The sequence below is a fragment of the Mizuhopecten yessoensis genome, unplaced genomic scaffold (genome assembly GCF_002113885.1).
Source record: "Mizuhopecten yessoensis strain PY_sf001 unplaced genomic scaffold, ASM211388v2 scaffold2671, whole genome shotgun sequence".
NCBI classification, from domain to species: Eukaryota; Metazoa; Mollusca; class Bivalvia; order Pectinida; family Pectinidae; genus Mizuhopecten; species Mizuhopecten yessoensis.
The window spans coordinates 979,080-1,006,395 of record NW_018404662.1 but is presented as its reverse complement, the minus strand read 5'-3'; the positions used below and the strand labels follow the sequence as shown (position 1 = coordinate 1,006,395).

The 27,316-nt window shown below is 32.8% G+C and overlaps 1 protein-coding gene across 5 annotated transcripts in view; it reads left to right on the top strand.

The window, feature by feature from the left end:
- LOC110446291 (protein NDRG3-like) overlaps positions 1-26,739 on the top strand; it is a 37,610-nt gene extending 10,871 nt beyond the window's left edge. For 4 of the 5 annotated variants that reach the window (XM_021491364.1, XM_021491359.1, XM_021491361.1 and 1 more), the window contains 13 exons: positions 2,172-2,276; positions 7,813-7,912; positions 8,296-8,416; positions 9,813-9,851; positions 12,935-12,997; positions 14,133-14,193; positions 14,775-14,861; positions 16,580-16,657; positions 17,047-17,147; positions 17,757-17,822; positions 19,719-19,818; positions 20,971-21,058; positions 23,851-26,739. In XM_021491364.1, coding sequence (XP_021347039.1) covers positions 2,181-2,276; positions 7,813-7,912; positions 8,296-8,416; positions 9,813-9,851; positions 12,935-12,997; positions 14,133-14,193; positions 14,775-14,861; positions 16,580-16,657; positions 17,047-17,147; positions 17,757-17,822; positions 19,719-19,818; positions 20,971-21,058; positions 23,851-23,954 — 1,104 coding nt within the window. In that variant the 5' untranslated portion in view covers positions 2,172-2,180 and the 3' untranslated portion in view covers positions 23,955-26,739. The remainder of the gene's footprint in view (positions 1-2,171; positions 2,277-7,812; positions 7,913-8,295; positions 8,417-9,812; positions 9,852-12,934; positions 12,998-14,132; positions 14,194-14,774; positions 14,862-16,579; positions 16,658-17,046; positions 17,148-17,756; positions 17,823-19,718; positions 19,819-20,970; positions 21,059-23,850) is intronic. The other variant, XM_021491363.1, reaches the window with a different exon arrangement.
- The last annotated feature ends 577 nt before the right edge of the window (positions 26,740-27,316 follow it).

Sequence of the window (27,316 nt, the reverse complement as noted above, 5' to 3'; positions counted from 1 at the left end):
ACCGTATGTATTTTAATGTAGCACTCTAAGGGTTAAATGATACATAAATAGGAACATTTTCCTATTGGCACATTCTGGTCAAAGCATGAATATAGTTGTATAAAGTAAACTTTTCCCCTGTCAATTCTGTGCCAGGGTTGAATTCACTTTCCCTTTGTTTTGAAACTAAGGATAAAAAGGTCAGAAAAGAAAACGATGACAAAATTTCCAATTTTATAGGAAAAAAGGATAAAAGTTTTAACTTTACATTATACTATTGCCCCTGAAATTGTGGAAACAAGTTGTTACAGTTTTGATATATTGGACATTTGGAATTAGTAGCCTGTACCACTAAAATTGTTTTTTTTAGTTTTAAAAATGCAAATCAACTAATTTTTACCATTCCTAGCTCATTTCACTACGATTATAGATTTGTCCAATAAAAATACTAACAAACGAAATATAATTAAATTTTGAAAAAATAATCTCTGTCTACAACTAGCTGAAAAAAGCAAACAATGTCAACAGTAATAACATACCTCAGAAATTACACTTCTGAAAGGTGTTTTAGTATTGTAGTGATAAATATATAAATGAATATTTTCAAATTCTGTACATAAATGAAAGTTTCAGGAGGTTTCCTGGAATGACTCGAGATAAAGTACATTTTGCTATGGGAATACAAATTTTGAAAATGGTTTATTAATTTGTGGTATTACAATCTCAAAAACTGATAAACCAAATTAAGTGCAGGGTAGACTGTAATTTAAAATTAACTGATCGTCTCCTGCTAAACAAATTTAATACAGCACAGTTTAAAATGGATTGATTGAAAAACATGATTCATCATGATTTCTTCATGATCTGTCAATGTTCTTCAGCAGTGTATCAGATCAATCTTCTTAATTTGTTTTGAGTTGTAAAATTGATTCTTCACAAATTAATCATGTAACACCATTTATTTATTTTTGTGAATTAATATTTGTCCGAGATTATAACGATTTCCCTACTGCTTTTATCCAGCTTTGACTTTTTCATTCATTGAATGAATTCCTACTACCTTCCCAATATTGCGGACTATAAGCATGCTGCTGCTACATCCTATGTATACGTACCAGGCATTTAGTATCTTTCTAAAACCAAATCTAATACAAGGATGTTTGATATTTACAAATCATTTCATGAAAAAGAAAAAGGGAACGATTTTTCTATTGGATTGGGTTTGTGTAATGCACCTGAAAAAATGATAAAATTACATGTACATCCATGATATTACATAGCTGTTTTACAGGTCCATGGAAACATCCCATGTGTTTGGTTTTGCCTTAGATGGATTGCACAGCATCTCCAGCTAGCTTATAGATCCAGCTTGTAGCTAATGAGGCTTTATCTCTTGGCATTGTCCTACAAATTCATTGGCAATTGCTTTATCATTCAGACCTGTTATCAGGATGTTTTCTTGCATTGCAACCAGTCGTGAAACCAGTAAATCCTAGATTACCATGTAAATGTATAAAATCATGGAGACAAATACAATAAAGAAAAAATATTGGTCCTGGTTGAAAGGTCATGATCAACAAGGTATTCACTGGCTGGCTGCAATGTTCCTTTCCATCTCTGCTTAAACATGTAAAGAGCTTCTGTAGAATATTGATCCTACCTTCAACTGTTGTATTTATATAAATTGTGTTGCCAAGACTAATTACCTTCAAGTGATATTTGTACTAATATTAACCTTCCATACACTCATTTTTAAACAATTTTAATTAAAGATGGATATTCTTTAATGTTTGTTAAAACTTGTTTTTTTTGGTTTATTGTAATTTTTATATTTCATTTTCTAATTATCATTGCATGTTTTAAAATATTGTTTTGATGCAAATAAAATAATGCATGTAAACAAATTTGCATTGAACTATTTTCATTGTTAAAGCACGACTTTTTATTTCATATATTAATTTCCCATTATTATTAATGCTATCATTATGCATAATTTAATGGCAGATTATCTGCATTTAAACCCTGGGTATTGTGTTAACAAATCACGGCAGGGGTATGCATCATGGCTAAAAATGCAATGCAGTAGTTACGTAAATGTGGGTGTTTAAATGTATGCAACATTTGCATGTATATATAGTTACCAAATGTTTTATGAATGACGACTGACTTTGTTGCATTATTTTTTAACCTAGGAGAGAACTATGGAGAGGATCACAGACATCGAGTTGAGCAGTATCCAGACAGAAGACCCTCAAGCCAGGTCTTTTTCAAACAATGCCAATTCAATACTGATACAGGTACAGTAAATGAAGACCTCAATTTTCCAATTTTAGGATATGATCCCTATCCCACTGCACTGTGGTTTTCCTATATATACGTATATAGAATCCTCCCTTAATTTCATTTTGATAAAACTGCAGCATATTTGGGTCAGGGTACTGTCATTGACCAGATAACTTTTTGTAAGCGTGATATATAAGCCTGGTTTAGCCCAATTGAATTTACACTTAAAACACTCATTATTTTTTTCAATGGATAGTTACATTTTTTCTTCACAGTGGCATGGGGATCCTAAACAAACTGGTACTGAACATTCTCAAAATCTTCTTGGGGTTAAAGGTTAGTTGCCAAATGAAAAAGTGAAAAATATACGTTAGGTTAGAAAATTCACCAACCGATAGAGGAACATAATTGGAAAAAAACTACCAAACATTTGAGATCGCCAGGCGATGAACATTCTTTGAGTTCGTGCTTTTTTGATACAATGGTCTGATATAGAAGTTCAAGATGAATATTTTTTAAATTACTCTTCTAATGAACTGCAGGGCCTAGAGTCCTTATTTGTCTGCTAGCTTGCTTGAAGAGTTATCAAGCTTGTTCAACTAAATGACCTTGACCCATATTCAAGTTTGCAGGTATCAAATGTGTAAAAATCTTAAAAACAACTTCTCTTATAAACAATATATGATGCCTACAGTAATGATATATGGTCTGTAACTTGATTGTATACTTGGCTATCAAGTGTGTTTTCAAATACGTGACATTGCTTACTTTCAATGTTTTAGGTCAAAAGTCTTAAACGTTTTAACAATTTCTTCTAGTAAACTGAGGATTGAACTGGTGTTTTACCTGTAACTTGTTGGGTAAAAGAGCTGTCAAATGTTTTAGATCTACATTGTATATGTACATCTCAAGGCAGATGGAAGCTGTGTCATTCTCGTAAGAAATAGGTTCCTCTGTCAAGTTACAAATTAATGCACATTCATCAAAAGAGATAAAAAACAAAGCTGTATCTAGTTTTTTTACTTTGGGTACGGGTATACATACAATTATCTATAGGGAGGTAATTTTTTTTATTTTATTTCAGCAAGTTTTATTTGTTTATACATTTCCGTAAATTTACTGTAATTTGCACACCTATGTAATTTGCGCAGTTACTTTTTTGGGCTGAAAATCTATTTTGCTCATCAATTTATTTTGCTCAAAACGATGTACATATAGACAAATTTTAACTCGTGTGAGGTAAGGTCACATTCAAACATGCATTGAGTTTTTCATGAGAACACCCAATAATTGCCCCAAGCAGCAAATCATCCCTTTTTCAAATCAATTAAGACCTTGTGTGGAAGTCTGATGCATGTAGACCCTGGAAACTTCAATACCTGTATGTGTGCTGCCATACCAACAGCACCAGCTTATATTTAGTAACAAATCAAACCACCAACTACCTTCTGCCTAATGGTGGTTATAAATTAAACAGTTGGGAATTACATAATATACATATAATGCAGTAGTACATAGGTAATAAGCATATGCACAGTTTCAACACCTGACCTGGATTTAGATTAGACTTACGCTATTCATTTAAGGCTTAAAGCTATATATATTCATTTAAGGATAATGTGCTGGTGATGACATCATCTTGTAGCTGTGGTACATACATAGTACAGCTGTATGTAAGGAAGGGTTGCCTATGAATTGTTATTTTCTTACATACCTGAATTTATCAGGTTCCTGTTACAGAATAGTGACTTGCATTTCATTTGCTGTGATCATGACAGTATCCTGATCAATCAATCACTATGACAAGTTATTTCTAGGTATTACATGTACATAGGCAGAAAGCTTAAGGATAGGAGGAAACTGGGATTAAGAATGGCAGGGACAAATAGGATCATAATGACACGAATAAAAAATTGAAGTGGCTCATAGTCATACCTTTGGGGAATTCATGTCTTAAAGGACATAAAGGTATGAATATAAATAATATAAATCATTGAATACTTAACATAATGCTTATAAATGTACAGAGGGAAACAGCATCACAATGACCTAGATTCTTCTTGATTGTTTATAGCATTGTCAGATAAGCAGAAAAGAAACAAATTTTATGCTTGCTCTTGGTAGCTCTTTGTCATTTGCTATTTTATTTGAAACCTATATGTTACTGGTCGTAATAAATCATGATCAATTACCAGCAGATGTCTTTTTTGCCTGGATCCAATTTCAGACAAATTATCACTCAAATTTCAATCGTGGTATGTGAGTTGCTATAGGTGAAATAAGAACCATATTGATTTTGGGAGTAGTCCATCAAATGGTTAAAGTTACTGTTATTCAAAAATACAATTTCACAGAAATCTTAATGAATTACATGCCTTGATGATAGCTTCCGAACAAATGATACTGGAAAAAGCTCTAATTTAGTATGGGGATTGAGATTTTGGACAAGGTTCATCAAAGGTCAAGGTCATTGAACATCATTGAAAATGCATGAACATTGTTTAGAGTTAAACTCTCCTAACATTAGAAAAAAATACACATAGTTCAGGTGTGTGAGCTGCCGTAGCTGAAAGAAGGTAATTTCTGTCATGGTCTGCCAAAGGTCAAAGTCAATATGTATGCATGTTTTACTAAAAACAACTATATACCGTATAAATGAATAATCTGTTCATATGCTGATTTGGGAAAAAATAGATGACCAAAGCTCAAACTTAGTATATGGGTTGCCTTTGAAAAAGAGTAGGAAGCCTGGATGTTTTTGCATGGTACATAAAATTTCATTTCTTGCATACATTTTGTAGGGATAAAAATTGACTTTGGCAAAGGTCAAGGTCACTCTTGACATTGAATAAGAGTTTGTCCCATACTTCCTTCGAAGAAAATATAAGAAAATATTTTTTTTGGAAAATCGAGAGAACAGAAAAGGTGAAGGGGTACCTGTTGGTTGAGATTTATTAATAAATCCTGATATCATAAGGGATAGGTCAGTTTATTACGAAGCTCATTCAAACGTTGTTCGGCTGGTGACAGTTCAGGGGTAATGTCTCAAAAACAACACACTATTTTGTATGAATGTTCTTTTACACTCTTGTCAGTTACGACTAACACCTTACAGTATTAAAGCATCATTGATCAGAAATGAAGCATTACTATTAATTTCTGGATTTTTCTGTACTGAATCGTTAATTAAAGCTTTTATTGCCAGTAAACTTGACTACATTTGGGTGCAGCAAGCATTAGGTCAATAACTTAAGATACATCTAATACAGCAGTCACTTGACAGTGAAAGTTTTATTAGGGGTTTTGCATAATCCTGAATTATGTTGTAAACACCTTTGGAACAATGCATAGCCAATATGGGTATGTACATTATATATTGTACATGCATTGATTAAGGTGTATGGTTGTATACAATGTCTATGCCACATTTGAATACATGTACATGTAGTTGCAATCTATGCACTGCATTCTGATTGGTTGATGTTTTTCAAACAGTATAGTTACTTTTCACACCTTGTTTTGATTATGAGCATGCACAAATCCCAGAAATGATTGTATGGGTTGGTTGATCCATACTACATAAACAGGTCATTATTGACTTTTTCAACTAATGGTACATGCTTTTTCAATGGGAGTTTTCCTATATAAACCTTTACTATTTTTTTTCAATTTTCAATTCAAATATGGTCTGTGGCTCCTAGCTATAGTCATGTCCATTTCCAGCACAATAAAGCACATTTCCGTGAATAAACTTGGTAATTGCGTATGTGAAATTCAGTTTGTTATGGGTGTTATATAATTACTTCAGCATCTCTGAGATATGATTGACATATTGTCAATGACATCTGAAATTTATTAATTAAGATTTAAATGATATAAAGTTGGATTATCTTTGTGAAAAATAGAAATAAAATCTTTCCATGACCTTTCTTTCAAACAGCTTCATATATACATATATGTGCCTTATGGGCATTGGTTCTATATCTGGACATGACTTCTAACTCTTGTACCACGTCGTCAGCTGTCTGCATGTGCTTCCTGTCTGGTAAACCAAGTCTGACCTTTCCATGTTACTTGTAGGTGTACATGTTCTTGCCGCATTGATGTCAGCTTGCTGACACATATCAGTAGTGTACATTATAAACTTGTATGATGTATTCCAAGTGGAGGATAAGGAGTGTGACCAAGTTTACTGTTAGATTTGAAATCCTTACACGTTATATATGCTAACATATAAATGATTATACAGTTTAGTGAGGAAAACTGCACATGACTACCAGTTTGATTGATGATTCATAATGTCATTTTAATTACATTGAAACAAGCTTTGGTAAGATATCTATTTGTAAGTCATCTAATCTGGTCAAAGGTATCAAACAGATGGATTATTTTAACAATTTTATGATGCCTTTTTCATCTGATTTTTACCTGTTAATATTACGTAATATTATCAGATACTATCAGGTACTTGTTTAATCTTACAAAAAAAAGTATGGTTAAATGAGAGCTGAGTTTACACTGTTTATAGCAGTTATATACTGTGATATAATGAGCATGGTATCACTAATAATAGGAAGTTGTTAGATGTAAAACAAGAAATTTCATTTAGCATATAGTCAGATTAAATGTGTCGGCAGTGTCCAACACATTAAATTTCCACGTGGATCTGTTCATGCGAGACATGATGAGTAAATTATGATAATTGTGTGTGACAAAGACCTTGTGGAAATGACTCTTTGTCTGCTCTGGTTTGAAAGTCATGTAAAGTCATTTAGACATCCCTTCATTCAATTGCAATTTTGTTATACAAATATATCAGATTTTACAAAACTTTCATTAATAAAATGAAACAAAACAAAAAACTAGAAGGGATAAGGGATTAAACAAATTAAATTGCAAATCAAAATATCTGACGATTGGCTTGAAGTTGTATACCCTTGTATACCGAGATATCTTCACATTAAATGTATATGTGCATACATGTACTTTCCATACTGCCGTATTGCTTTGTTCATATTTTTTCTGTCATACACATCAACATTACCATTAATTCTTTATGTCATCAAAGTACAACTGTGTATTTTATGCATATACAGGTTTACCTATAGCTTTATCTAGTATAAAATTATTTACATATATACATATTCAATATTTCTTGGATGAAGCCCCCATACTGTGACATGTATATATATATATCCCTTTGCCAATGAACTCAAACCTATAAAACTATCAAAATGTCTTCTGTCAATGGTAATCTAGACTAGGTTATTAATTAAATTACAACAATACATTCATTGACAAACATTTAACATTTTAGACAGTACTTTAGAAGTTTAACATGGTGCTAATTTGAATAATAATTATGAAAAAGATATTAATGGACATAACTCTTTTTTTTTTAGAAAATCTCAGGCTTATATATATTTTTGCCAGGTAATGAGAAAAACGAATCACATTTTAAAGTGATCTACAGTACATTTTAGAACGTTGCTGGAGGCGACTGTCTCCTTTATAAAAAGATTTTCTTAACTTAGTCTTTTTGTGTTTCAGGAAGATGACATTGAGACGCCGTACGGAAATCTCCATGTGGCTATACAGGGTGACCGTTCTAAAATGGCAATCATCACTGTTCACGACATTGGCCTCAATCGTAAGTGTGTTGATCTCAAATGATCTTACTGTCTATGACCAATTTTAATTGCTCTCAGTATGTCAACATTGAGCTATAAATTAAAATGTAATATTGTCTGACAGTGTAGGAAAAAGTACGCTGTGAGACAAGAACTGAATTTAAGCACTCTGTAATTATGACTCATATGTTTCATTTGTAATTTTTGTTTTAAAATAAAATGAGAGTCATTAATAATTGGTTTTAACTTTTGGGAGTGTATTTTCATGAAAAGGTGTACTTTTGATATACATGTTAAATCCATAGCTGTTAAGTGTTTACAGTAAACAGGTTTGACCATGTATAGGTACATAAATATTGATATTTCTTTTCTAATCTGTTCATTTGTTAATGGATTGTTTCAGACGTGACAAACTTTCAGGGGTTCTTCAGTTACCAAGACATGCAACCAATCCTGCGACATTTCTGTGTTTACCATGTGAATGCTCCTGGCCAGGAGGAAGGTTCCCTACACTTGAGACCCGAGTTAGTATCTCCACCACGCCCATACTCGTACATCAAACATACCCATATTAACAGGCCTGTCACCAGAACGCATGTACCTTGTACCAGCCTCTTATTTCTCAAAAAGAAAAATATTTGTTCTCATTAAAGTAATATTCAAAATTTATTTTCATTTTATTTAGTAATTTTGTGTTTCTTGTCACCAGCATGAGCATTAAAAAAAAAATGTGTAATTTAAATGAATGAATAGAAACAAACAATGAAGTAAATCTCAGCATACATCAGTATGAACATAATCATTTTTAGCCACATCTGTATACAGTGTATATATTACTGCAATGCTAAAGCAGATCTAAGGATACATTGTCCATGATGCAGTGAGAAAATTTAAATTAAGCTGTAATTTTTTCTTTTGAAAAATACAGGCCTATTACAGGTATACCCATTGTATCAAATGCCTTTATATATATATACTGGTCAACATGCATGTGGCTATGACAGGACAGGAAGCTGAGGACTGGTTTGCTCATAAGCATTGCTTCAGTAGGCAGCTCTGTGCACTTTTGTGCAAAGATGCATTCATATCATTGACTAATGCTTGATTAATTGATTAATGGCCTGCATATTTTGAGGAAGCTTTTTGAAATAGAAGGATTATTGTTTTTCTGCTGTTGGCATGCTCCATCAGGTAATAGTGAAAGTGTTTATGAGTATAGTACTTAAATATTAATGGGTTGAAAGTAACATGCATTTTTCTCTGGTCTATAGGTGTAAAAATATAAGTGATACAAGAATTTGGTGATGGAAGGAATATGTGTGTCAGAAAAATGATTGGGTGAATGTAGGTTATTAACTTGCATTTTTGAAACAGGGTTGTTAAAAGTCTGCATGAGAAAAATGTAGGTGGCATACATAATAGGTTGATACACTCAAGTTATCTAGCTTCTTTCCTAGTGGTAACATTCATCAATATATGGATATTCTGTACACTTTTAAAATCCCATCTTTTTCAAAAGATTTGAGCAATAAATCAAAATAAAATAATTGTGTTAAATAAGAACTTCATTATATTAAATGCAACACGTTGTATTTGGAAAACAATTTTTGTAAAGTCAAAGAAGTTAAATTCTGGGATTGGAAATTTGTGATCATCTTTAATTGAGGCTAGATAAGTTGTGTGTCAACAAATGCATGTGATTAAGTTAATTATGATATCAACAGATTTGAAGAATAATGTTATGCATCATTCTCACTTTTACATAATTTCATTTTTTTTTAAAAAGTTTTTGGTCTGTGATGTCTATTAAACTGCTACTGCATTTATACCTGATGTAGTTGATCAGTTCATGTTACATCTGATTGCTATTTAATTATTAATATATTACGAATGCTTATGACTTGTTTTGTCGCTATTTAGGCATGATGCCCTAGGTAATCCTGACTCACTTGGTAAAAGGTATGTAACAATGTAACTGGAGTGTAACATCTAACTCTTCCTGCTTGTCACCCTTCCCTTTATTTGTTACATTGTATACAACTTTTTCTCATATAAAGATTTTCAGTTCCAGTTTCATTTCCACCTAATTATCCACCTGATTTTGTCATTTTAGCATTGATGGACACTAAGAGTTCTATCACTTTTAAACATTTAGTGTTGAGTTAGCCTGGTACTAAGGACAAGTTTGCTTTTGTCATGACTTTTGTCTGTCAATCTTCTGCTTTAAAACCTTACTCTTCTGAAATGACTTATGTGATTTCAACTACATTTGCTGGGACCAGAGATTCAAACATTAAAAAGGAAGGGTTGTTCCCCATGGGGACTGAGGGGATGGGGTCAAATAAGGGGGGAACTGATAGATAGCAGTTTCAAAAGACTACTTTTCCTGAAGGGCCTTATGAATTTCACCAAATGTAGTATTTAACATCAGTATGACAAGGAAATCAAATGTTGTATCAATGATAAATGAAGAATGTAACCCCCAGCTATTAAATATTAAAAACTCGACATCTCCAGAAGAACTGCAATGTTTGCTCTCATATTTGGTCTGAACATCACTAGGGCAACTTGATCCTATTTTGTATAAATTAAGTTTGAGTGTCTCCTTGGATCAAAAGGAAGGGGCATGAGAATGACCAAATTAAGGGCCAAATAAACAATTACATTTTCAAAAGATTCCACCTTAATAATCCCAGAGATTGTTTCCAAATTTGATTTGAAATGTATATTCAGTGGCAAGGCATGAAGAGGTGAATACTTTCATGCTACCAATATTTGCTCTTGGGTCTTGTCCCACCACTTTGGACTTGCTTCCTTTGTTAGTAACATGCAACACTTAAGATCCCCACCTCATAACAGATATACAGTTTCTGGGTATAAAGAAACAACTACATTTGGTATTGACTAACGATCATGCTACCATGAATGCTCTTTAGGGTCCTGCTTTCTCTTGGGGACTTAGTATTGCATCGGTATCAAGTATCAGTACTTGCTCTTCTAGTTCCTGCTCATAATTTAAAATCTTGAAAGATATCTTGATAATCATTGAGAGTTGAAGTGTTCCAGCATCACCTGCAAAAGGTTTACAGTAGACTGAAGTTACATTGTAGACCACAATGACCTTCAGCTAGGTCAAAAAATAAATAAGTGGAGACCTTTCTATGAAATGTTTTCAGGGTCATAACTTTGAACCTTGAAAGATGTCTTGATGAAACTTGAAATACATGAACGAAAGGAGGTGTACAGTGCACTGTAATTAGGTCACCTTGAATTTGACCTTTAGATCATAGAATAAATTAGTGCAAAATGGTCAGAAAAATTGCTTTCACTCACTTTTAAGCCATTGAAGATATCTTGATGAAACTTGACTTATACATGCATAACGTTAACCCACACAAGGTGTGCACTGTGTTTAGGTACAGTAACTGTGACTTTTAACTAGGTCAAAGGTAAGATTATATAATTAGACCAAAATAGATAAACTGTTGGCTATAAATAAGGGGATTCATATGCTTTTGCTCACAAAGACAAAGCTCAAAACCAAAATGTGACGTATATGTAGTTGTCATCATTGAAATTTCAAGGATGATCAGGTAGTTGTGATATTGGTTCTTGTAGGCATTATAGATATAGTAGCAACAGTTTCATTAAGCCATAACTTGAATGTTGACTACCAGGTATATATCTTGTAGCTATATATAGATTAGATGACTTTGTGTGTTACATAATTTGGTGTGATAGCTACCAGTAATGTTTGCATGATTTTTGAAGTTGTTGTTTAGTGTTTCTGGCATAGATCTAGAGATTCAATTAAAAAATGAGACAGATGTTTATCACAGTCAACCTGCGCCTCAATTTAAATGAAAGTAAATACTATTTCTTATTGTTCAACTTCTCAAAGGAGAAAATAGAGGGAATATAGAGGTTCCCCAACTCATAATGGTTGATTATAATGTTAATCTCACTTTCATTAGATAAACATAATAACCAACCATCATGAGTTTCGGGACCTTTTTATCCTACAACGTTCAGATATATCTAGAAAACCATAGTATTATGTTTCTCTAAGGGAATACATAATTTATGTTTCCGATATGGGAAAAATGCCATGAACTAATGACATCATGGTGTTACTTGGAAGATTGACCAATGAAATCCTGTCCAGGGTGTTACCCACTAGTGGGTAACCAAAAATGGTGACCAACTCCTAGCAGGTTTATCCAATGAGTTTGGAGTGAGTAAACCTATAGTGGTTGTAGGAGAAAAGATAGTCCCAATATTTGATGCAATTCTGAAATAAACATGACAGGAAATAAAGAATTATTCAAATCAAGGCTGATAGAGGGGAGAGAACTAGGAAAAATGTTCAGAAATAAGGAATTTCCTATCTACAATAACTGTTTTGAATACGAGATAGTCCAAATGAAACAGTTATATTTAAATATCTTTTAAAAATGTCCAGTTCCTATTAAAAATATAGATCTATTGTTATTAAAAAAAAAATGATCTGAAATTTATGATTTTAAAGACTTTGTTTTTCAGATTTTTGCTTCTTTTGCCAAAATCAAATCTTACCCTAACTTGTCCTTGAGTTCACTGTTTCTTTAATTACCTTTGGTATGTTTGTAAATTAGTGGAATATAGCCACGAGATATTTTGCCTCAATGCTTGCTTCACTGTGAGTCAAAACGAAAGATGTAATGTTTTAATTATGTTGGTTTTGTGGTCAATGCACACAAATATTTTGTAAATTCTTCGTAATAAATAGTTGAGCAAACAGACATGTAGTACATATGACTCAAATTATTCAGTTTAAATTAATTTTCATATATTTTCATATTAATAATATAAATATTTACGTTTTTGGTAATGGCCATAAACTTCCTTCCAGTCAATTATTTTTCTTCTAAAAGTTTGTTATTTAAGATGTTAAGTCAAGAAAGAAATCAACTCAGTGTATATAATCTGAATAGTTAAGGTTCTGTATCGTTTTATGACTGAAACTAATATGGTGTGTGGTAAACAATTATTTTGTATTTTAGGTATGTGTACCCTTCCATGGACGACTTGGCTCATGCCGTTCAGAATGTCGTGGAAAACTATGAGTATGTATAATACACCTAATATCAAGTTATTAACTATAGTCAAACTTCATCGACCTGCACACTTTGATTCCCGGAGAAAATGCTAAGATTAAAGCATTTCTGGGTAAACAAAGCTTTACTTGTACAGATCGTGACTTACGTTTAATTCTACAATATCTTACAGAATTTAAAATTTGCACTTTGTAAATGGTCTAGGGGAACAAAGTTTGTTCACAAAAGATAAAAGTAGCTGGTATTACTGTCAAGCCATATTAAAATCTGTTAAGATTTGACATAAAACTTTATGGAAAAAATATTTATACTTTATAGCATGAAATATTCATTGATACAAACTTTTGTGGTGTGATTATGTTTGAAAGTAATAAATACTCACTTTAATATTGTGAAAAATAGAAAATGGGATATCACAGGCTAGTTTGTGATACATATTTCTATATCAGAGTAATTATATGCCAAGTTCATGTACTGCCAGTAACTTACTGTATCGTACATATCTTATAATTTAGAAGCACATAGAATTATAGCAATAATTTACTGATATTTGATAACAATATAGTGATTGTTTGAAAGCCATTATATATATAAGCCATTATATATATATTATGTACTTTTATCTTCAAATGAAAATATTGAAGTTCATCTCGCCCTACATAGTACATACATTTATGTCATGAATGATATTGCTGTATTGGAAAATGTGAATGGGATTTTTTCTTTTTTTTTCTTCTTCTTTTTTAAATGTCAGTGTTCACATTCCCCATACTAATTATACACAATTCCATAGTAACCTCAAAAACTGAAAGTAATACACAGTGAATATTTCATTCTTACATTTAAATATATATAAAAAAAAATATGTTGTTCCTTTTGGGATTAATGTCATGGTTAGTTATTTTGAGTACAATGTATCACATAAATGTTGCAGTTGCCATTAATAAGTAATTATTCACATAATTACATAAGAAAACTCAAACATCATTGAGGAATTAGTATTAATTTAAAGTGATTCTTTATCTTACAAGCAAATTCAGATATGATTGTACTTAAGTTGATGGCATAAACAATTCTCCTGCATTTACAGAAAAGTTTACTACTTTGTGCTTAAGGTGAATTTAATAATCTGTTTGAATTTCAGAATTGCCAGGTTCATTGGATTTGGGATGGGAACAGGAAGCAACATCCTCTCCAGATATGCTGTAAGTTCACTTAAAACATGTTGTCTTAAAAATGCGTAAAGGAATTCCTCGTTTTGTAGTGTGCCTGTATATGTTAAGAAGCTTGAGCAAATTCTGTTTGTTTTCTTCCAGATTACCTTTTAATTAATCATTATGGAATTTTGTGACCACTAAAATTGTTCAGCCTGTGATGAGACTGCTGTAGCACAAATCTTTCCATTGAGATTTCTGTGAAAGTAGAAAGGTTTTACCGATTCTGTATTTCCTAAATCATTACAAAAATATGCATGTGAAAAAGTAATCAACACTCTTAAAAGCTTATTTTAAAAATTGATCCGTGATATATTCAGGTAAACAGTTATTATACCTTCTGAAGTGTATTAGTTGTTAAACATTATATATGGAATTTGCAGATAGAGAGGACTCGTTGAAAGTGTCGTAAATATGTAAATTGAAACTACAATCTAAGAGATCATATAATGGAAGACAAAGCATTGAAATCATTGCCTCCACAGTGACTCGATTGCCTATAGCTAGTCTACCATGTTATATCATGTCACCAGGAATTATATGTCCTCATATACTTTCCTTTTCTATTACAGCTGCGTCATCCAGAAATCGTGGACTCACTGGTCCTGATCAATCCTACATCAGGGAAGTCTGGCTGGATTGAATGGGGTTACCAGAAGGTAATATTCCATTAAAGTCTTGCTGGGTTGAATGGGGTTACCAGAAGTTAATATTCCATTAAAGTCTTGCTGGATTGAATGGGGTTACCAGAAGTTAATATTCCATTAAAGTCTTGCTGGGTTGCATGGGGTTACCAGAAGGTAATATTCCATAAAAGTCTTGCTGGGTTGAGTAGGGCTATTCATTGAAAGACTGGTTGGGTGGATTAGGGTGTCGGAAAGTAATACAATGTACTCCATTTAAGTCTCGCTGGGTAAATTTGGGCTATTCATTGAAAGACTGGCTGGGTTGAATGGGGGTATCAGAAGGTAATATTCTATTTGAAGTCTGGCTGGGTTGAGTTGGGCTATTCATTGAAAGACTGGCTGGGTGGATTAGGGTGTCAGAAAGTAATACTCCATTTAAGTCTTGCTGGGTAAATTTGGGCTATTCATTGAAAGACAGCTGGCTGGGTTGAATGGGGGTATCAGAAGGTAATATTCTATCTGAAGTCTGGCTGGGTCGAGTTCGGTTATTCATTGATAGAATGGCTGGGTGGATTTGGGTGTCAGAAAGTAGTATTCTATTTAAGTCTTACTTGGTAAAGTTTGGCTATTCATTGAAAGACTGGCTGGAAGGAGTGAGGTTATCAGAAAATGATACTGGTACCCTGTTGAACTTCTATAAGCTGTTCACTTTATAAACCATTTCTTGCTATTTCACCTATGTTCAAACTTGCTATACTTATGTTTCTTGGGAGGGTTGAGTGTCAATTGAAAACTGTTCCCCTGACCCATACAGAGTTATGACCCTTTGTTCTTTTTTCTCAAACCAAAGTTTTTCCATCCTTTTCCATATTTCCATAATCCTGTCTGTCCATCTGCCAGATTCTTTATTTGGCTCCTTATCACTGAATATTATTCAATGAGTTTTAATGGGCTTTCCAGGGTACATAGCATGTGACAACCGATTGTTTTTCGCCCTGCTGTACTCTCTTTCTATAAATGAAAATATATGGCATAAACAAGACTTTCTCTAAACATTTTCTTCACATTGGTAAGTATGGATTATGAAAAGTTCTTTTTACACAACCAATAAGATTTTCTATGTGACGTTTTGATGACTAGTAAGATATGTACACTTTCACCTTCATCAGACAAATGACCAGTGAAGCGTATGCACACAAAGGTGTAAAATGTGTATGAGTTATCCAAAAAATTGATGTCGATTCGAGATGAGGGGGATCAAAGACTCGCACATCTATGACACCCAAGTATTTAACAAAGTGTAGCTGAATCGAGTTATTTCGGTACATATATAACAACTATTGTACATATGCTTACAGCCTAGCCAAATCAACATCGATTTTGTGAACAACTCATACACATTTTACACCTTTGTGTGCTTACGCTTCACTGGTCATTTGTCTGATGAAGGTGACAGTGTACATATCTTACTAGTCATCAAAACGTCACATAGAAAATCTTATTGGTTGTGTAAAAAGAACAAGGCTTTTATTTAACAATTTTTGAAACCAACAAAGAAATTCTTGATACAGTTTAACCACTTCTCTGTCTTAATTCATCATCACTACTTGACATTATTGGAAAGTGGTTGAAAATCCTTGAGAATTTCAAGAAGGCTTGATCCAATGCATTAAAAAAAGACTCATACAAACACATAAATCTATTCAGGAATGTTTGTGACAGTTTCAATAAGTATATGGTCTATATTTCAGATGAACTCCTGGTACCTGTGGAGTGGCCAGATGACCAACTTTACAGAGGAATATCTTTTGTGGCACTGGTTTGGTTCGGTATGTGATGCTGCTGAAAAATATGATATAGCTTGATGGCTAAATTATTTCAAGCAAACATTAGTTTTGTTATTAAAATAAATCAAATAAATAACAAGTAACTTCAATATTTATTTAGAAATATTTAGATATATTGAAATAATTGAGTTTAAAGATATTTGTTTCATTTGTAGAAAATCACCCATATTTTACATATATGTACATATATATATATATATATTGGAGTCAATTTTTATGGATCACAAATTAAAAAATGTTGATGCATATCTTATCAAACTGTTGCATATATGTTTTCGTTATTTTTGTTATTTTTACAAAAACCTTGTGAATACTTCTTTGAAGTTCAAATTAATTTTTAATGATATGGAATTTGTGTTCTTGTATTTCAGAAAACTAGATGGGAGAATACAGACTTGGTGCAGGTGTTCAGAGAGTACATCAAGACTATCAACCCACAGAACCTGTCTCTCATCACCGAGTCCTACCTGAAGTATGTGATAGGGCAAATATTTTACAATATCAACATTCACTTATAAAAGTAAAGACGAGTTGAGATGGCTTAAATTGATTAATCTTAAATGAATCTGATTCATATCTTCAGCTGAGAGTTAGGATAGACTTGTGCATTCTATCTCTGATTTCCTTAGATTTAATAGTGTGTTAAAAATATTATTAAACTTCAGACTGTGATTAGCATATGATTTAACAATTTGCAATTATTACTCATTTTGCTCAGCTCACTGAGTGGTTCCAGGAAAACTTAGCTAATCTAATACAAAGTGCGTATGTAAAATATCCTCTGTCTACAGCTAGAAACTTTATGAAAATCATCAGAATGTAATATCTTAATGTGTTTGATGAGTTTATTTAGCAGTTAAGGTTTGTTGAGTTTTCCAGGAATAACTCAACATGGTTGGTAAATTGGGGCCAGAATTATGAAGAGTGAGGCAATTCAGTCCCTCAAGAACTGTTTGATTATTTCCCTGTACTGTACAAAAAAACACCATATGTTTGATCTCTTCATGCCAGATGAACTGATCTTTGATTATTTCCCTGTATTGTACTGTACAAAATAAACCATATGTTTTATCTTTTCCAGACGAACTGATCTTGGTATTGTGAGAGAACTTGACCCGATGAAGAGGTCGGGGACTAACACCATCAAGTAAAGAATTATTTTGCTTATGATCTTAAAAGAATTTCCAATTGTCTTGGATCACAAAGTTTCAAGAATTATTAGTTAGAGGGAGTAATACAGTTGTGTGACAGAATAACTCACCAAAAATAGCATGTGCACATCATGAAACGTTGTGCTATACCACAACTGTACTTCCAACTCTTGAAGCTTTGTGTGCTGTACATGAAAAACATTACATGCTGTTATATCATCGATCTGGGCGTTGCTCCTAGAGAATAATTAAAAGCTAGTTTAATGAGGGCAAGTCTAATTGAGATGGAGAGAAAAGGTTATAAATTTGTGTCGTTGTGTACATCTCAATGAGTAATGGTCAAATGCATGCGTTATGATAAAATGGTGGGATGTAGCGGCTCAAAATTCATGTGTATCGGTACAGCTACAAAAGCCTGGGGAGGACACTTATGTGATAAAGCTGACTGTATGCTGTATGTGAAGAAGCTTTGTATGCTGTTGTGAAAGATTTACTCAGTAGAAGGTAACATGAGGATCGGTTGCTTCAATTTATTAGGTATCTGTCGACCGGTTTCGCCCTTTGGCAGGCTTCTTCAGGACAAAATACAATTTTTTTTAACCCCTAAACGGCCCCAGATAATGGGAGCGGTCCGTGCAGATATAATTGTAGGATTTGTAACCACATGATACCAAGTAGAACATTCACTAGCTATTCGACTAGAGAAACGCACAAGATAATGGGAAGTATTACATGTCGGAGTACAAATGTGATATATTTAATCACATGTAGGAAATGCGGTATACAATATGTCGGACAAACGTCAACAACTTTTAATACGCGCATCAGGAATCATCTGTATTCAAACTCGGACCCGGACAAACCCGTGGCGGGACATTTCAGTACGTCCGGTCACAATACCAGTGATGTGGTTGGCTTAGCGATGGACGTAGGCATGCTAACACTGCACATTCAGCCATAAAGACATGGCATAGATGTAAAATTTGCAAAAGGTCGTACAGGAGGATGGAAAACTGTAGGAAACATCAAGTAAAGGAACACACAACCTATGGGATTGAACCTGAAGTGATAAAGACACTTCCAGGGAATATGCAAAGAATCATTAACTAAGAAACAACTAGACCTAGTGAAATTTCGGATCATCCTGGGGCGGCAGGTCATCAGTGTGGACCCGCTGAGAAGTCCCGACTGGTCTTGGATCAGGCGATGGAAAGACTCGAGGAAGACCTAGAATTGAGCAATGACTCTGAGTCGTTTGTGTCTACACCCAATACTTCGGAACATGGAGGGGAAGAAATATCGATGAACTATAATTTATACAGTTATGTATCGGAATCCAGGGAGACACTATGTCTAGACAAACTAAAATAAGCGTTAAGCAGAAACAGAACAATATGTATGTGCAGATGTGTATAAAAGAATTAAACACTAACCGTGAAGGATTTACCGAGATGATATACGGACATGGAAAAAATATGAGAATACTTGATAAGAACTTAGAAATCTGAGGAGTTATCTCGCTTGTTTAAAATGTCAGGGGCGTGACGTCATAATGCGAAATATGTTATTAATAGGATAGAGCACCCGCATTTTTAGTATTTAGGGGTTAAGAACATTTGTATTTTCTCCTGAAGAAGCCCGCTAAAGGGTGAAACCAGTCGACAGATACCTAATAAATTGAAGCAACCTATCCTCATGCTGTTGTGATTGTTACCTTCTACTGATTTGCTCTACTGATCAATCACCCTGAATACTTCCGGAATCCAGCTGAAGGATAAAGGACCCTCGGATCCACCCAAGTAACAACGAACGGCATTGGCTCTACCTCTGAAAGTTTTACGGTAGTGATTGGTATGTCTATGTTTATCTTAACACTTGGTTTTATCACACAGATGCAGAACTATGTTGTTGGTCGGAGATGATTCTCCTCACATAGATGATGTCATTTATATGAACAGCAGGATGGACCCACAGGAAACAGATTTTTTCAAGGTAAGAAGGTGACTCAGCGAAGGCCTGTCAGCTCAGAAAATATGGTTTTGACTCTAAATATTTGTCAAAATTCTATTAAAATATAATAGTATTGATTAAAATATCATTTTATTGATTTTCACAGCTGAAAACATGAGCAGTTGTTTTCAGAACTTAAAATAAGTCAGAAATAATATCTCATTTCAAATCAGACAACAATTCCAGAATTGGTAAAAAAAAATAAAAAAATATACAAAACCTGCATTTCACACAGTGATATACTTATACATGTATATATATATATGTAGATTTGCTAGAGTTTTAACATGTTCCTAAGGTCTAAATACATTATCTATTCTATGTTATCACAACAAAAAGTGTGAATCCAATCACATTACACCATAATTGCAAGAAATGGCACCCTATTTTTGGTAAATTCGGCCACATGAGAGAACAAGTTATCGTGAATTGGTAAACACATTGATTGGGAAAATGTACGGACAGAATACAGGGTAACTAATTTCTCTTAGATTGAATATGGATTTCCTATTTAATATTGAATACTGACAATTTTATGTGCTGCAATGACGGGGAAAAGTCGTCATGTTTGTGTGGGTCTGCTGCAAGGTCAGGTGACACTACTCACCGACAGGAACTCACCAGGCAATCTTATTCTAGATTGAACTGTCAATTATGCAAATTAGAGCTTGATAAAAAAATAGTTAGGGAGTCCTTTCCTTACAGTTAAAGTACATAATGGTATTATCTTTTTTAATTAAGGCAAGCAGAAGTCAGGAATGTTTATTGATTTTTAGGTCGCCTGAAGGGGCTGTTGGTGGTCCTCGTCAGTTATATGTTAATGACTTCCTTTATGTGCACACACTTGTCCAATATCGCTATCTAGTTCAGTCTGATTTGGAGACACTCGGTAAATAATTATATATTAGAAAAATGTGAGGTTTGTCAACAAATATTGACCATCCATCAACAATTTGTTCAACTTCCTTTGAATAAATTTTAACCAAATTAAATTTGAAACATCCTTAGGAGGTAGGGATTCAAAATTGTACAAATGCAGCGGATACACCACCAGGGACTAAGGAGGGGTCAAAAATGGGTAATTGGACTACATTGCTTTAAAGGACCTTTGGTTTTTATATTGTTTGCTTACAGATCTCTGACTGTGGAGGGATGCCTCTAGAGGAACAGCCAGGCAAAGTGTGTGAGGCATTCCGCCTTTTCCTGCAGGGAATGGGATATGGTAAGTGGATTTTAGGGTCTTTCTCTATCTTGTCTGAATGTAGCCTCCTACCCAACACCAAGCATACATAATGTACCCCCAGTAGTAAACAGTAGTGGGTCTGTTTATGTTAATCTAATTATAACTTACTGGCAGTATACTCATATAGATGTGCACAGTATACTCATTCAGATGTGCACCATTTCAATATATATTCTAAATATATGCACATTATTACAGACATACAAACACTAGTACAGTTGTTATGATTTATTTCTGAAGGTAGTGTTCTCATTGAAAGCTGATTGCCAGCAAAAATAGACTGCTACTCATCAACATTTTTTTAACACCCATATAGGTTAATGTGAACATTCAACAGGCTATTTTAAAAAGAAAAAAACCCAAACTCCATCTTTTAAAGCTTTGTGAGAACACTTAATGTGCATTATTAGCACATCATTGCTATGGATATGTAATGTATATTCCTGCAGATTTGTATCCTTTATTTTTTAACAATATATGTGATAATATACTATTACAGATTTGCACCATTAAGTGTAGATAGAGACTCCCAGAAAATGTACATGGTTTATTAGATACAGAGATATCCTCACATATGTGCATAGTGCAGCATAAAAACTCTCTCACAGATATGAATCATTAATTATACCTCCATTTAGTGGAAGGGGTGCATGGTAATAGCTTTATCTGTAAGGTTCTACACTTTATTGGACTTCGGTGATCATTAATCATACTTTTAGGGTTAAAGGTCACTCCTGATCATTTTGGTGAGGTGAAGGGTATATACATTGGGGAATAGCCTGCAGGAGCTAATATACAGTATTTGTTAAAACCTTACTAGATAGCCCCTAGCAGATCTAGATAGCCCCTAGCAGAACTAGATAGCCCCTAGCAGATCTAGATAGCCCCTAGCAGAACTAGATAGCCCCTGTCTATATATATACTAGTCATGGGTAATACATTGAAACAACTTTTATAATAAAGGGATAGGTATATATACATGTATGTACGGATGTATTGATCTCTGTAAAAAAACTTAAAACTTAAAAAACTCTGTATGGTCAAACCCTAGTGTGCCTGTGGAGATGGCAACATGCCCCAATTAACTAATGTTGTGCCAACATTCAGTTTTGATTGATTTTCAATTGATTCAAGCGATAAAATTGTATGATATTATTTTTGTTTTTGTTTGTATACATCTGGCAATAACATTTATTTGGATTTGTTTGTTTTTTTATGTTATGGCATTAATTATCTAGGTTTTGGGATATTTCTGCTAGTGCTAACCATTAATTATGTAATAAAGTGATTTTCAAGCAGAGGTGCATCATTTAAACAGAGAAATATTTCTACAGTAGCCAATATTAATTTATACATGTTATATAGACATAATCAACATACAGACAGACCCTCTTCATGTGTAGAGATACACAACACAAATTGAGTGTAAAACAGAATATAAGTTACAAATAAAAAACACAATCATGTAGGATCATAATTTTCACATTATTTCTTGCAATTTCTATCTAAATCCTATTTCATGAGCAAAACTTTTATCCTAATGAGTTCAGATCTACTTATTTCATCTGTACCTGTAATCATTCTCTCCTTAACTGTTTCTTCTGTCCTCCTTAAGTTCCCATGAATGGCATTTTGTAAGTATAGGGAAGAGTTAGATTGCATGCTGTATTATAAATAGAGTATTGATTAATTTTTTAATGCTGTGCAAAATATTTTGGTATATTTTTATCTATGTTATACAATGATTTATTTCTATTTGGCAATATTTTGATATTTTTTCCCCACAGTTTTGAGTATATTTTGTTTGATGATTGAAAGTAGCTCTTTTTTGCTTAGAGTTTGAAAATATTTGTATTTCAGTATTATTTGTGAAATGTGTACAAATACCCACTTTTTGCTGAAAATCATCAATGGATATTTGTTTTCAATTTGAATGCTTCATAAAAAAATTGTGTTGCATAACTGATTCCATTTATAATGTCAATATTCAATAAAAGATTTTAATCTAAAAGAACAGATATTTACTGATACAGTGTTCAGTGAAAAAATTTTGTCATACAAATTATATATAAATAACTGTTTTCAGTGCAGGGTAAGAATATAGTGTTCAGTAGAGGAGATGCTATGTCATTCATTGTCAGCTCTCACTAACTGTTTTCATGGTTTCTTGTTTCTGTACATGTTGTGCTAGGGATTGTACTTGCTTCTCTTATCTCTGAGTTTGCCTTCATATGCTTCAAAATCATTTTAATTTACTTGATATCTTATTGTTTTGATACACCTTTTAGACTCACTGCCAGCACATATATTTATCTGTTTACATCTATACATATGCTCTACAGAAATTACTTAAAATCCTGGTCTGATACAGATAATAATTTAAAAAAACTAACTCAGTACTCGTACATTAATTATGTAACACATAAGCTAGGATTTTATTTAACCATATTTTCATAGTTAAAATGATACATAGTTTAGAAAAAACACCTTAATTCATGTTTTAAAGAAAATTGATGTAGTACACTGTTACAAAGACATTGAAAGTAGCAGTGTAGTAAAAATTTATGCTGAGGAGTTTCAGGACACATCGGATATAAATCAAGACGATGTATATATCTATTTAACCATATTTACAACAAATTTGTAATGATATAAATATAAAAATATATTAAAGTACTTTTGTAGGATTGGCTTCGTAAAGTACTCAAATATTGCCTTTCAAGGTTGTTTCTGAAATCAGTATTAAAACATGTACCTTTGTCCTGTTTCAGTCCCAACTCTGAATCGGTTGCCAAGTCAAAAGCACGTCACCAACAATAACCCACAGAAGCTGATCAGTGCAACAGATTTCACAAATGTCACGCCTGTCTGTTGATCAGACCAAATACTGACATTTCTTGAGCCTTTATACTTAGGGACCGAGCCAGAAATGTGAAGGATGCACCCATTAACTGGCCATGTCATCTTAACTCCTGTGATGTTGAGTTCCATCTAAATGTTTATTAAAGGACGTCATCCTGTTTCTAAAGTCATAAGCTGTCATAGTTGATTCTGAACACTGGAAGAAAAGTGAAGATAAAACTGGTTTTCTATAATAAATCAAGGTTTTCATACTACTGTAAGAGTAAAAAACTGATTTTCTATGATAAGTTAAGGTTTTCATACTAAATTACAACTTCATGAATACAGGAAGGTCGAAACAAAAAGTATTTAGATTGAATATATGTCAGCACCACTGTAGAAAAGTTAGTATGTATTGTTTAGTTTCATTAGTACTCACACAAGAGAAGATAAAAGAAGATTTTGTACCATTATGTAAATTAATATCTTAAAGATAAGAGAAAAGATGCACTTTATCCATATTGTGACAGTTTGATGTATGTGAAATTTTCATAAAAGAAAAATCCATTTATGCACAACATCTTTTTTATCATGATAATTTTGTTACAGCATCTATGAAGACTGTAGTAGTTTGTAGTTAAGTTAGAGACATGGATTTGTGTTGCAATTTGTAATAATGGCAGATTTTTCATGCAAAAAGAAAAAAGAAAACCATTCCATTTGAGAAGATGCAGAGATATCGTGATTTATAATTGAAACACATCATTTGCTTTTTTATCTGACTTTGTGTTGGTGTTCTGTCAAAATTCTGTGTGCAGTTTAATTATTTTAATGGCTTAAAAAGGGTTTATTTAGTAAGGGTTTGACATACAACTTGTGCCTATGTATCTATGTACACGATGTATCACAGAACAGAAAGGTATACAGACATATGTGTGAATATATTTCTGTTCATTATAGTTAAGCTTTCTGTTGTACACTCAAATACACATTGAGGAAGTCATTTCTGTGATTTGTAATTGATTGCATACTGTGTCCTCTCCTTAATCTGGATTCTTAATTATATGAAAATTAATGTACTTGAGGACTTTCATATTATGGAACCTAGTTATGTTTGTGATGTTTTCTGTTAACATTAATATGTTAATTTGGAAAACATAGTAGCCCAGACTTGATTTTGGAGACCAATGTCAGATTAATGAGGTTTCACTGTACACCAGACTGTTTAACAAATACATTGAAGTTTTGCCAATTTTGAACTACAGTAATCATGGAAGTTGTTTCCATGGTGAGGCTTATCAATATTCTGCCAATTCACGTTTGATTAATTATTAAAAAAAACACCAGAATATTTTTTATTTTGCAAAAATTTGTATTTCTCCTCATAAATTATGGAAGAGGGAACATAGATACACATAGCCAAATATAAACAGTTGCAAAATTAATCATCATAGATCTGTTCATTATCAAAAATCACAACAGGATGTTGATCTCAAGCAAGTGTTATGACATTCATGATTATCATTGTACATTAAAGAAAATCTCCAAACATGTCCCGTATTTAAATGCTAAATGATTGTTTTATTATACTGATCACAGTTTTAGGAATAAATGAGAATGCTTTCTTTAAGAGACCTAAATACAGGTGTATTAGATTTAAATTAAATATATCAATACATCCAAGACGCTACTTTACAAGTAAGTTTCATATATGAAATAATTACAAATGTAGAGACATTAACAAAGATGGTCCATTTCCTTGCATCAAGTTGTAGGTTACCATTTTACACAAGTCTAAACTTTGAATGCAAAATGTATAATAATTATATCTATGATTTATAAAAAAGTATGCTTCATTTTTTTGTATTTTTTTTTTTTTTGTATCCATTTTTATACAAAATTGCAAGGTTATGTTTATCTATTATGATTATAAATGGTATAACTTATTAATTTCCAATGAAATGTTTACAACACATTATGTATTTGATTTGTGTTAATATTGCAGATGTTCTGATAATATATTGTGTCAAAATGTTGCATTGAAATTTTGTAAATATTAATTATGTTAAAGGAGTTGTTGGAATTTGTTAATGATTCAAATAAGGTTTTGCTATTTGTGAATTTTTTGCAAATGAATTATAATGAGTTGAGAGTGAAGTTATGCATGCGTGTGTATATGTGTGCCAGTGAACCTTGCATTCCAAGCTATCTCCAATTTTCCACTCTAGTTTCAATTGTGTTCCATGTTTGTTTTAATAAGAAATTTTCTTGATATAGGTGTTATCAGGTAAAATGATATTTCTTCATGACAGCAATTTTGTAGTTTATGTAGTGACACCATATCAGTTATAAATCTCCTCTTCAAGACAAGAAGTATTTATCGCAACCAAATATTAACTCCAAAAAGCATTTTGAGATATTGAAATATTGAAAGATATAACTAGAGTCATAAACATGTGCAATGAATTCACCCATGCTATGTCATAATTCTGAATTCCAATAGACAGTGTTATTCACTTTTCTTGGTTATGACATAATCTTTTATCAGGTAATTTCTTGAAAAAAATGGAATTTCTTGCATAATATCAGAAGAACTCATGTCATTTCTGCTTCATTGTAGTTGTTAATTTTCAAGAAACAATTAGTGTAATTTCAAAGATTTTTTTATGTTTTTTTATACCCAGTATTTGCTGACAAATGTTGATTTCGTATAATGTGGAGATAACATCTTCAGCGTGATCCATTTGCTTCACTGAAGTTCGCTATTTGTTCTGTTTTGTGAATTCTAAAGTTTTTGTCAATAAAGTCATAAACCATGATTGGCTGCTTTCTATGGTATATTAGTGTAGTAGAATCTCATGTGTCATGTTGGTCCTTAGTGTAACAAACCAAATGGCTTTAAAATTGTTATCTCTCTACTTCTAACCGCTCAAGTCAAGATTCTTGGCAAAACTGAAAGAGCTGTATGGTGGAAAACTGCCCGTATTTCCCTAAGTCACCATTTTTGAAAACGGTGGAGAGAAAAAAAATCAGTCGCTAAATTGCACGGAATAAATATATAACCAATTGAATATGAAATTTTGAATTTTTGAGATATTTGGTATTGTTAATATAATACTGCAAATATAGTCATATTCACTATATGCATGAAAATGACACGGTTTCCCAGACTTAAAAAAATACTTTCAATACTTTCCCATCCGAGGACCAACTTTTGAATGCAAAAAAAAATCGTATGATGGAAAAGCTGTCCTCCTTTGGGAAAGTGCTCAAAATAATGAACAAGGTTACCGCGAGCGGTATATAATACGCCCGTCACACATTGAATGAGCAGTTGTTTGTATGATTGAAATATATGAAGTATTTGTGAGTAATTGATATTAAAAGAGAAATCAT